Source organism: Bombus vancouverensis, chromosome 3 (genome assembly GCF_051014615.1).
Source record: "Bombus vancouverensis nearcticus chromosome 3, iyBomVanc1_principal, whole genome shotgun sequence".
Classification (NCBI taxonomy): Eukaryota; Metazoa; Arthropoda; class Insecta; order Hymenoptera; family Apidae; genus Bombus; species Bombus vancouverensis.
Genome location: NC_134913.1, coordinates 11199534 through 11212521, shown reverse-complemented (window position 1 = coordinate 11212521; position 12988 = coordinate 11199534). Strand labels below are relative to the sequence as shown.

The 12988-nt window shown below is 32.4% G+C and overlaps 1 protein-coding gene across 5 annotated transcripts; it reads right to left on the bottom strand.

Annotated features, from left to right (window-relative positions):
* Positions 1–36: 36 nt before the first annotated feature.
* LOC117165865 (clavesin-2) lies at positions 37–11764 on the bottom strand. Of its 5 annotated transcripts, none has more exons than XM_033349292.2 (7): positions 6721–6846; positions 6539–6655; positions 4150–4341; positions 3115–3319; positions 2514–2637; positions 2202–2414; positions 37–1636 (listed from the first exon to the last, which is right to left on the bottom strand). In XM_033349292.2, the coding sequence occupies exons 3-7, from the start codon at positions 4307–4309 to the stop codon at positions 926–928; spliced, it is 1413 nt and encodes a 470-aa protein (XP_033205183.1). In that variant the 5' UTR covers positions 4310–4341; positions 6539–6655; positions 6721–6846; the 3' UTR covers positions 37–925. The 5 variants fall into 5 exon arrangements, with proteins under 5 accessions (XP_033205183.1, XP_076473632.1, XP_033205184.1 ...); XM_076617517.1 differs by adding an exon at positions 6321–6465 and having other exon boundaries at positions 6539–6839; XM_033349293.2 differs by lacking the exons at positions 6539–6655; positions 6721–6846 and adding an exon at positions 11567–11764.
* Between the last annotated feature and the right edge of the window lie 1224 nt (positions 11765–12988).

Genomic DNA, 12988 nt, shown 5'->3' with positions numbered 1-12988 from the left:
TTTGTTGTAATATAAAATAAATCCAAAGAAAAATCATCCAAATATTAAAATACTGTTTTATTAAAAAATACAGTTAGAAGAACTAAAAAAACTATCTACGACGCAATTTTTATCACACTCATAATCCTAACAATATGTAAGTACAGGATTCGCATTTCTCGAGAATGTCATACGAAATGAGAGATCTTCGATTTCATGATACATTTGATATCAATAAATAATTTAATACATATTTACAATCCTAATACGAATTGCTTGTCGTATAAACTCTTTAAAAAAATGTGACTGATAGTTGTATGAATTTCATACACATGCAAAGATTTTTGTTAACTATGCTCGTGTTTTCGTGGATAGCGATAAATAGCCTATAAAAATTGATAAATATCATAATCTTAAGTTCACAATGTAAGTACTCATTGAAAGTTATAACACTATATGTGAATATGTTTTTCACATACGATAGAAAGAGGAACATAGAGAATGTTCGTGCAATGTTCATTTTATTTTTGTCACGAACAATAGTAGTAGCAGTATGTAAATATGTCTATGAAATAATGAAAATTCGTATGGAAACGAATTCATTCTTTTCATGATAAAAGATATTAAAAATAAAATAAGATAAAAAAGGATAAGAAATTCAATGTTTAAATAACATTGATCTAGTTGAAACAGAATCGTATATATGTATAAAGAACAAAAGCCTCATTAATGTATAAATACTTATTAAAAATGATGTATATCGTATCACAATATATCTTTTAAAACCTACAGAGAATACAAATTTCACGGAACTTACTACATTCTACCGATCTTAAACCTAGCGACAGTATTTGATTTCATTATATTTAAAATTGAAAGTCAACACTTCTCATGGAAGTACTACTGCGTTAATTTGTTTTAACCTAAGAAGTCGAGAAAATTAACATTACGTTATGAGATTCGTTTCTTCGGAGGCAGTTTCAATTTTACTTGTATCAATTAGGGCATTCTCTGATCTGTTATCTAACGAATTATCCTTACTGTCGTCGCTATCTGGTCTATTTGAGATCTCATATTCATTCGAGCGTCTTTCAGATCGAGATCCTAACAAGTTATCCTGCACATCCTTGTATTGTTCTCTTTTGTCGTCAAAGTAATCAGCGCTACCATTGCTTAACATTCTATCTCTACCTCTACTGCAAGAATCCTCGTTTTCCTTTATCGTTCTACTATCCCTCCTACCTTCTTTTCTTTCTGCATATCCATTAGTACGATTAATTAGATTCAATTCTACATTTGTTCCTCCAGGTTTCTTCGGCGACTGATTCTTCGTAGAATTACCGAAAGGATTGAAGAATCGCCTTCCGTTCTCTTTATTCACACCATTGTTCGATTTTATAGAGTCTGCTTCGTTTCTTTTATGATTCTCCATGTCTCTAGACTCGAATTTCTTATCGCGAGACTGATCTACGTTCTCAGCTTGCTCCTTCTCTTTTTTTATCGCAGCCAGTTCAGCTTCTTTCATCGCTGAATGAATAACTGGTTCGGCCCATAGTCCTGGGTTAAATGCTGGCCCTGTGCCACCTAATTCCGCTGGCAAAATGTCAGTGGGCAGGTGTTCATGCAGGGTGCTCAAATTATTTCCATGTAAGTAGATCTGAAAATATTAGATGTACATTGGTAATGTTTATAAATTCCATTGAAAAACTTAATCTTTTTATTGAAAGATAATTGAAATACGATATATCCGCTCGCTTTGAAATTAAAAAGAATGCTCGTTTAATGAAATCGGATATTCACACTTTATGCAAACATGCAACATTCTGGAGCTTTACGCTATCTTAGATTATCTGTTGGTCAATATTTAGTTACTCGTATCTGAAACCCATATGTATGTATGCAAAACGTTTCAATTTCAGCGTCAAGCGATTATACACATGGCTAGAAATTAAAAGCAATTAAAGGCTTTGTTTGCAATAATAATTTGCCGGGATGTGGAATTTACCGAGTGTATTATCTTAATTGATACAATTACAGCAATTGACGTCAAGTAGTTGCATTTTAATACGTGCGTTGATGTATATTGTTTACATTAATTAATCTTCTTAATCTATTTCTATCTTTAATATAATACGCTACTATGATACGTATTCGAAGCTATTATTTTATCCCTTTCTATCTACTTTCTAATATGTACTTTGTCCTTCAGCAGTTTCTCCTACCTTGTTCCGAGTTTTCTCGTCCAAAAAAGGTTTCACAAGGGCCAATGTGGCCTGAACGTAAAGCGGCGCCGACAGGAAGTGTATAGCTTTGAATCTAGCCGGAAATCGTCCTCGAAGAGCAGCTATTAGGTTTCGCAGTGCCGCTGCGCCCAGGGCACCGCCCTGTCGTAAAGAGAATCCGCTCCAATCTACCACCGCCACGAAACCGGATTGCTAGAAAAAGAAATGGAACGTCTAGAGCTATAGAAGACTAAAAGACTTACTTTGTTTGTTCGAGACTTAAAGTTACACAAACTTATACGTGAATCGTACCTGATTCCTTGGGTCTTGTATGAGAATTTCTAAAACCAAAAAGAGAGCGCGTTGAACTGATAATGCTGGTACTGCAATAGGGTCCCATTGCGAGGCTAAAATAACGAGTACGCATCTCCCTTTTCTGAAAATGAATTTGACTTATGATATTATAACAATATATTTAAATTAATAACAATAATAAATTATTAATAGTTATATTGAAATAATATTTTAAAAATACTCAAAGATGTTGTAGTTACAAAGAACGATGTCATCAATAGATGTGGTAAACTTTGTATTTTTATAATATTTAGGATTAAATATTCCCTTGTATCAATTATGATTTCAAAAATGATCAGAATTTATAAAACGATATCCATAATCTTATATTATGCTCAAATTTAATCATCAGCCAGTCAAATTTTTTTTTATCATTATATAACAAAAGTAAACTATCTATAAAATTACTATAAATTATTAACTTATTTTTACAACCATCATTGATTTAATTCTAAATAATATCCGAAACTACTAACTTCGCTATGTCTACGTAAATGTTAATATAAGTTTCAGAATGTATTAAATAGACCGGAAACGAATTTAAATTTCAAAATGGTACCTATCACGTGCAGGAAGTACACCGGGTATTCCAGCGCGCAGCGCCCGCTGCAAGGCTGGATCTCTTGCGGTTAGATTGCCGAAGATATCCTGTCGATGCGCTACTTGCGCCTGATAAGCGGCTATCAGGGCAGCAGCTTGTTCCGTGCGATATTTCCGGGCTAGCAGGAAACGTGTAATATATTCATCCGTGCAGTGCTTCAAGTCTAGAAGCAAACAGATGGGTCATTGTAATGCTTCGCGTGAAAAAAATAGCCGGCAGGAAGCCGCTCGAACGCGGACATTATGCCGGAAATTCGAGGATCGACGCGTGGAAAACGAATCAGTCTAGGCGAACCTAACGGGACCAATCGAATGAAATGTACTAATGCGAGTACTGTATCTCCGTATTATCAAGAGATATATAATACCGTATGAAAATCACATGAGAAAAATACGATCAATCAGCTTTTGTTCATTTTCTAACTTTGTATCACTGACTGAAAAGAATTACAAATAAACGTACAATGTTTTGTAAGAAATAATATTAGCTATCCCCAGCCTACGGATACATATCTATACAAATTAATATTTTTATGAAGATAATTAAAAGAACGTAAGCCAGCTAGCAAATTGTTTCATAAATTGCATCAATGAGTACTATATTTCGAGTATTTCATATATTTTCTCATTTGAAGATATCTTATAAATGAGTAAAAATCCGCAGTTTAATTACTGATTATTTAACTACACGCTAATTTAATTAAATTAATATTAGTCTGTATAATTGACATTGATGATAAAAATGTTCAAGAGAATAACAAAGATACATACGTATTCGATCTGGAAATTAAAGAAAACTTAAAAATTAATCTTCTATAGGACATGAAAAATATGACTTATCGTATTTCTCACCTGTGGTCTTCATACAGATTGCGATATAGTATACTCTAATTTGCCTTTGTATCTCCAATTTGGCAATTTTAATACAACAGAAGTTTCGATAAATAATTCCGGTCGAATAACGGTCGAGCGTTGCGAATAAACCCCTTCTTACCTACATCCGGCATTTCACGCAATATTGCTCGGACGGTTTTAATGGCCAGTTTCTTGTCGCATTTGTCGAATCTGGCCTCCTCCTCATAAATACTCCGTGCAAGTGCAGGGCTCATGTGACCTCTTGTGGTGTCCCACATGTACTCGCAATACTCAGACATCTTGCGGACCCGCCTTTCGCCTTACCACAGATCTGCAGCAATCAATCGTAATCGAAACATCCGGTGAAAACGAAAGATCCTTTTGTTTAATATACATATACCATGGCGGACAAAAGAAAATTTATGAAATAAGAAATATAAAAGGATATCATAAGTTTTTTCTATATTGTTTTATTATTATATATGATATATTATTATATATGCCACAGAACAGACGAATGTTGCCAATATGGTAAAAAATTGTTAGTACAAAAGTGGCTAGACTCTATAGCGCATCAATGTTAAACTTTCTTTTATCCACTGCTGTATATATTTAGCTATTATACATGTACTATATTTATTGAATTTATTAAATTTACTGATTATATGCATATATATTTATTTAGCTGTCACTATATGTATACATATATGTCTGAGAAGATTGCGGAATCTTATCGATAAATTAACATTTACAGTTCCGCAACTTGTGAATATAAGAAATACACTTCCAGATATAAAAGCATAAGATACCGGCAAACGCATATATACGTGAGACATTCAGCACCATGGAACACTTGAAGAGACACTCCCTTAAAGTAAATGAAGTACCTTATGGAAATGAAATTTGTCTCCATGCGTATTATATTTGCAGGATATTTATACAAAAATGATTGGTCAATGCAAACATTTGATACGTGGTCAATACGTGATCGATACGTGATCAATATATAATTCATACACTCACGTATGTAAAAATATACTCGAACTACGATAATTATGTTTGAAAAAGACAAGCACGTATAAGCGATGGCTAAAAATATATTCAACTGTCTTTTCTTTAGGAATATTTTTCTAAAAATATCACTGTCTCAATTGTTCTTTATAATTTTATGTTTTGATTCTATAAAAAATGACAGATGAATCAACGCTTTAAGAAGACATCGAACGAGTCTAACTAGTAGCCGGAATGACTCATTTCTAGGTGAAACACCGTTGAGACGCAATACAGCTTGCAGGATAACCGCGACCGGTTCGTGTAACTGCTTATTGAGACTTTTACTTTGATCCAGCGAACTTCATAAAATCATTCAGCAATAACTAATTATTTCAGACTTACTTTTTGTAACGTGAATATTAATTCGAGCCATGAATCTATATTTTCAAGGTAAAAATTTCTAGGATACGAAATATTTCACTTTAAGAACGAAGAAACGAATTCGTATCAGCGTTATCGTAAAATTATTACTTTGAGTCGTTACTTAAGAATAATTTGTCGAGTCATGTAACTATTTCTTCGGTGAACGATTATTCACTGCATTGGCAATGTTTATGCAAATTTATGTTTTTATAATAAAAGTACGGAAATAAAACTTGAATTCTAGAGTTAGTCAATATTATATGTATGCGAAATACTACGTTCTTTACCAATTTTATATCATATGTAGAAGATATTTTATATATATAAACAAATATTATATAAAATCTAAAAATATAATAGTAAATCTAAAAATATAAAATAAAAAAATATAATAGTACCATATAATATACATTAAATATATATTTCTGTATATGACATGTATTTTTGCTTTTTTCACTTCTCAATAAATATATAAACATCCGTAGTTCAGCCATTATCCTTAATTTGATGCTTCAAACACAGTGCAAATTGAACATATGTCAACAAACATTTTTATAACTACTACATTTTATAAACTACGTTTATGACGGTCTATCAACGTCAATACTATTGTTTTTCGATATTCCTTTTTCCGACATAAGAACGTACACTTATGTTAACCACAGATATGGTTTGTATATACATATAAATCGTTAAAATCTGTTGGAAACGTAATCCTCTTAATCGCAGTGCGTGTAATTACAGAGCACGGTGTAATTAAGTACAGGAACTTATTAAAAATGCTACGGAACGTTAATTTGGGTAAAATCAAAGAAGCTCAAAGCCATTTAAAATTCATTAAGATAGCCATCATAGGTTATATCTGAGCCATTGCTTTGAACACGAAGCACTTACGAGATCTACTCGTGTACACCATTTTGTCATATGACATTTTCTCAGAAATTCACTTGATACATCGAGTTGTAAAAAATAACCTGAAGATCATTCGAACAAATTAGAATCATGTATACCGTAGAGGAAACTGTTCACACTAGGCGACCTGCGACATATGTAAATTGTTGTAAATCGTAAACAGCTTAATGGCATAGGTTATATTTTAATGCCGCACTTACATAAAATATTTGCAACAGTTGTAAAACACTTCACTGAAAATCACACTTCCTTCTTCTTTGTTTCTTTCTTATCACTGTCGGTATTGTTCACTGTCACACGAGATATCTATGTGATTTCTATAAAATATACAGTTACACTGTGTCATGAATTATTTAAAAAAAATACTACACCTTTAATTTACCCGCTAATGTTAATCGTATTCTGCGTAAATTTGTAAACAAAAGAGACAAAGGACTCGTGCATCAGAGGAGCCTTGTTGCTCGAACGGTCACGAGCGAACGGCGCGCAATGAAGTCGCCTGTTGCGATTCGCTCGAAAGTGTTAGAGCATTGAGAAACAAAGGAGCGAGTGAGACTCTCAAGGAGAGACGCTTGCCTTATTGAAGGAAAAAGGAAAAGAATCGTCGGCGGTGTAACGATGTAACGATGGACTTGAGACGCACGGTTCAGAACCATGACTTGAACTTCTTAGAAACATAAAAATCCGCTATACATTTTCTTATTTTTTTAATGTACCAAAATAACGTTAAAAAATCTATCTTTAGACCATCGATATTTATATAATTTTGCAAAATATGATTTCGATCTTCCTGGAAACTTAGAAACACACTATATATTTTTAATTCTTAGTATCTTCATATTTTCATATATACAGGGTGAAACAAAAAAGAAAAAAAAAACTCGTAACATCTAGAATAGATAGTACTTGACAAATGATGAAAAAGAGTTATATTGCGCATATAGGGTCGGAAATAGAACAGATTCAAAGTCAAATAATTCCTTGTTGCGTTTGAAGCGAATAACTTTCTCGCTTCAGAAGATATTGTACCGTACGGAAACAATGGATTTTATCTGCCTCGATACAAAATACCAGTGAAATGGTTAGAACACGTCCAGGGATCTTTGAAAGAGTACGCAATTCTTTGATACGAAAGTATCAAGCGTGTGCAAAAATGGAAGGAGATCATGTATAAAACCTTCTATAACCAAGAAAAGAAGAAATGATAAGGTAATCCATTGTTTCCATACGGTACGATAGCTTCTACAGCGAGCAACTTTCTCGCTTCAACGGAAACAAAAATCTGTTTATAACTTTGGAACTCTTAATCTTTCTATCCATGTCTATTACGACCTTTTTCCATCGTTTGGCAAGTACGATCTACGTCAGAAGCTATGAACCCTTTATTTGCTTCACCTTGTATATTAAAAGTTACATTTAAGCAAACTATCGTAAAAACTTTGACGTCATTAAACTTTCAAATTCACAACAGTTACAATTGCTTTTTAGTATTATTCAAAGATTCAAATAACGTATAAATTAATTCGATCTCTTCTATTAACGATACGCTTAATAAAGAAGTAACAGAAAGCGAGGTACGGAATGAAATGGAACAAAAGATAATTCGAATTAAATGAATTCAAATTTTATTGATGTAACTAATAGAAAAAACATGACAGAGAAGAGACGGTATATAGTAAAAAGGGCATGGGCAGTTAGAGAGAGACGAAAATAGCGTAGTTACGATCGAACGTGAAAAGGACAAGTATCGAGAGAAAGAGAAAAAGTGTAACCTGTGCTGAAATCAAACGGGAAGGAGAAAGGAGGGTTGCAACGTTAAAGAGAGACGAAGAGAGAACAGCGATAGAAAGGAAAAAGTAACGTGTGGGAAAGAGATGAAATATCGACAAAGAAGGAAAAGGATGACCGCTGAAGGTGGGAGTAGAAAAGATAGAGAGAAAGACGGACGAAGCCGGTTACCAGTGCGGCTGACTCACCGATCGTTCTCGTTGCGCTATCAGGTAAAACCGTTCCCCAAAAAATGCGAGCATCCAGTAGTAAAATATATAGAAAACGCTTACAAGGTGGAAAATTAAAATTCAATTACGTAATTTTGGTGGTTCAACGAAAATTGCACAATACATATGTCATTTTAAGTCTTTGCGCATAGTATGTGATCAGTGAATTCTTAAAGAAGTTTCGTAATACGTACATATACGTATTTTTATTACATTCTGACATTAATGGCAAAATTTTATTTGTATGGCAATTACTTTCAAAATAAGAAGTACATATTACTCGAAGATTAGAGTTGAGGTATTACTGTTAAATGAATTGTAATATGCATCAATTGTCTGTGGATGTTCTAGTGACGAGTCTGTTTAACCATTGCGCATATGTGACGAGATAATCAGAAAAATTAATTGACCAGATGTCCCGAGCCGATTTTTGTCACGATACGGTCATATAGAACACGGTGAACTAATTTTATCTTTAATAAATCGTCTCGTATATTATCGAGAAAAGATTCGTTCGAAAATTTGTATTTTCAAGGAGCAGTCAAAATTTCGAAAATAACAAATGCATTGCTTCAAGAGAAGGGAAAATAAAATGTACTCAAAGTGTATCATTTTTGTACAGCTGTATAAACCTCACTCAGTGATTTGAGTAAATTTAAATAAAAAAAAAAAGAAACGAGGGAAAACGGATCCGTAAAAATATCGTTGAAGAATTGCTGGTCACGGTTCACTTTGGTAATATCCTGTCGAGTCACGTAATCATATAAAATATCATGTTATGTTGTTTCCACGAACTTCCATCAGCTCGATTTTCTTTAAATATTTTTACACCGAAAATAAATAACATAATAATAAGGTCATTGCGAAATGTTGATCCTCGACACACAAAGATATACGTTCTCGATAATTTCAAAAAAACAAAAAAAAAAAATAAGCAAATTCGTATACTGTCGTTATATTTTTGTAAGAATTCTGATGAGTCACGTTCGAGAGTCGCAAGATTGTTAATGAATTCATAAACATCCACGGCGATTAACAACCGATAATAATTGTTATTGGCACATGCACGATTGACATTTTGTGCAAAAGAGATATACACGATAAAGATTTTCGTAAGGACGCAGCGTCCTCTCAGAACAAGCGACTGGACGATTAAAGTCCTATTGTATATCCGATAAAGGAAAATCTTGTTTTATAGCGCGAAACCATTCAATTCTTCCATCGATCGATTCCCTCAAGGACGAGAACTACCGGTATCGTACTTTAGATTAAACACTATGACCCGCGATCATTTTGTCGAAGCTATTATACAATATTGATTACACAACTTAATTCGCAATTAAAAGAACGCGAGCGTTCAAGTTCTACAGAAATACAAATATTTGTGTAGAAAATTGCCTGATTAAATGCATGGTGTTTTTCAATTACTCGGTGAAATTTAATATAATAATCTATAAGCTGAGGAACTTATGTATTAATATTTTGATTATTAAGCAAAAATATCAATTCTATATATGGAAGAATAGGAATTCTGTGCAATATGTTGTAGTAATAATGAAAAAGTTTTGTAACAATAAAGATTAATGGTCCTCCAATGCATCACTGCCACGTCCAATTGAGTTCAATAAACTTTGACATCCCCTAAGTACGCGTAGCAGTTTATATCGAACTGCACTACACATGTTGTATAAATCCTCTTTATAGCCATATGACTCTTTATAAGGAGCTTGTTTAGGTTTAATAGAAAAAAAGATTCTCTTTTATAATAAGATTAATAATAAGATTAATAATATAAGATTAATAATAACTTAAGGTTGAATGAATTTGAATGATGTACAAACTCAAATTATTTAAGTGCAAATTACGAACAGATAACCTCAAATATCAATGAACCGCTGTGAAATCTGACTGCTATGTCTCAATGTATATTTTTAATCAACAATCACGGAGTTTTGAAACTACGACACATATAAATTACCAATTTTTTGCGGTGCATGGCGGGCTTGTCTGCACTCGAAGGACGAAAACAGATCTGTTCGTGTAACGCCGCCATACATTACGCAACATAACGGTAGAAGCGTAGCAGAGAAGAAGACAGAAGTTACCGGTTTCTTTTAATGTTGTAAAAGGTAGCCGCAACCCATTTTCTCGAGGTTTTGATATCTTAGTGCAATCAGATTTCAATATTACGGTCCACTTCTGACACAACAAGCATTAAAACGTTAACTCTGGTGAGCGGATATAAAAGAGCACAAGTTAAATTTTGGTCAACTGAATAAGTACGCTAATATTTTCTACATTTCTTCTTTTGTTTATGGTTCTAATAGTACAAGTCAATTTCACTTCTTTCCCACTTCTTTACCTAAAATTCTAATAGTATATAAAAAATCTAATACCTGATTCTACATTATGTTTTAAATATTATAAGGCCTTTTCTGCAAAGCTAATACATCATTCTGATTTACACCCTTTTACCTGCCCACCAGAGATTGATTCTATTCAGTATTTTCTAATTTTTATTTGACAGTACTATTCTAATATGAAAATAATTTTTAAGTACCAATATTTATTAAATTCTTCTCTATGTTTAGATTATTATTTATCTTCACATTACATTGCATATAAGTCTTATGGCTAGTTCTGAATGAACATAGATGGCACGTCATAGATGCAGGTGTAGATACATCGATGACTTTCTTTTATATTACGGGTTGAAGGAAATACAAAATAATCAAATTGTAATTTGCACCGTCTATATTTACGTATACCTTAATTATGTGTACCTATATTACTTTCTTTCTTTCAGCAGAGGGACTGATTATCGTGTAGAAAAGACTTACAAGAAACTAAACTATTACGTATCGTATAACAACGTAGTCTTACTAATTGGTGCCTATCGTTCCACGAAAAAGATAGTATGTTACAATAAATCATGGTTCCATAAACATATCCTACAAACGATACGAAAGAAATCCATATAAAAAATATTATATATATATATATATGAATAAATTTGTCTTTTTCTTATATGATACATTTATCTATCCTTTAATCTAATTTTGATGATAAAATGATCTATAAAAAATTTAAACAATAATAATTTGGATATTGTTTCAATAAATGTTAAAGATTCGATGAATCCTGACGGTGACAAAAAACAAGATATAAGAAAATCTATTTCCTGCTCAGCATGGAGCCATAAGTATGTTCATATGTATAGTACATAGTTACCTGTTTATGCTACGTCAACAGTACAGTTTTGTATCGAAAGCTGTAACCACAATTGACACATTGAATTTAACCACTGCATCAGGCGAACGAAAAAATGCCTGCTGTCGTTCACACGCAACTGCACATGCGGACGATTCTTCGAAACTGCGAGACACAAAGAACAATACTTCCGGAAGGTAGCAGGTGAACAGTCTACCTGCGGCGCGAAACTGTCTGTTCGAAACTCTTAGTTAACCAATTCGTTCGTGAGCCCCCTATGGACTCTACCGTTACTAACAGCTGCTAACAGGAACGTTCTGTATTTTAGGTAAAAATTCTTCTAAAAATGTAACTAAAAACTGTATCTTATTTAATAATACTTTATGAAATCTGATTTAGTAGATTTTCGTAATAAATTAAATCACTAATAATATAAATTAAATCTCTAATAATCTAAATTAAATTATTTCAGTGATTGTATTTTTCTTATTGATTGTTGCGACTAAACTTTATTTGGAACCATTGTATGAAATGTAATTTATTAAATTTTCATTAGAAATTCAAAAAGACTAGATTATGTTTGCGATGATATAAATAATATTATCTGAGTGTATACTTTTTAGCGACGGTTATAATTTTGTTAGAATAACAAGAAATATTGTTTACTTTATAATACAAATGGTTTTAACACATCAACAAAAATCTTGTAGTTTTGTACAATTGAGTGGTCATTCTTTTTAGTTGGTTTGATTGCCGTATGAGGTCACTATTGAGAATTTAATGATATATGACGTATTGCTACTGGTATAGATCCTGTACCTAGTCAGTGATACTGCTTAGTTATATTGTTTAATCAGGGAGCTAATATTTATCAAAATACAGACGCACACAATGTATCACCTTATTGATTTTTACGTACTTATGAAAATTAGTGTTGATATTACCATTAGTAAATATTATATTAGTGTTTATAATGAATAAAAATTATTTTTTACATATGATTATGTTGAGACGGTATTACTAGATAGATGAGTAAAATTCAATGCTACTTTTTATGCTGAAATTAAATAACATTTATTCCCTAACAGAACTTACTATAAAATCTAATTAACACTACAATTATAAATTACTTCTATTACTGCGACTAACTACTACACTACAATAGTCACGAGGATGTCTATCTCACTACGCCTGATATTAAACTCTTCCTGTGTTCCGATTTGGGGGTGTATTTATGCCGTGAGCAGAAATACACTTGCTGACAAAAGTTAAAAGAGATTATTATATACCTTCTTAGATATATTAGATGAAATGAAAAATATTGTAAAAAAGTAACAGTACACACATGAAGTCTTTTTTCGACTATATTCGTGTGAGATGTAAATTAATATTAAATCGGGTAAATAAAATAGAACTTTGTGACAAAAGATGAGAAACATTGAT

What these genes read in the sequence shown, in the direction of transcription:
- LOC117165865 (XM_033349293.2), bottom strand. Translation starts at nt 4,309, where the DNA reads ATGTCTGAGTATTGCGAGTACATGTGGGACACCACAAGAGGTCACATG. An exon ending in GCGTGAAATGCCGGATGTAG is followed by an intron (nt 3,320 to 4,149) that starts GTAAGAAGGGGT and finishes GTTTGCTTCTAG; the next exon opens with ACTTGAAGCACTGCACGGAT. An exon ending in TACAAGACCCAAGGAATCAG is followed by an intron (nt 2,415 to 2,513) that starts GTACGATTCACG and finishes TTCTTTTTCTAG; the next exon opens with CAATCCGGTTTCGTGGCGGT.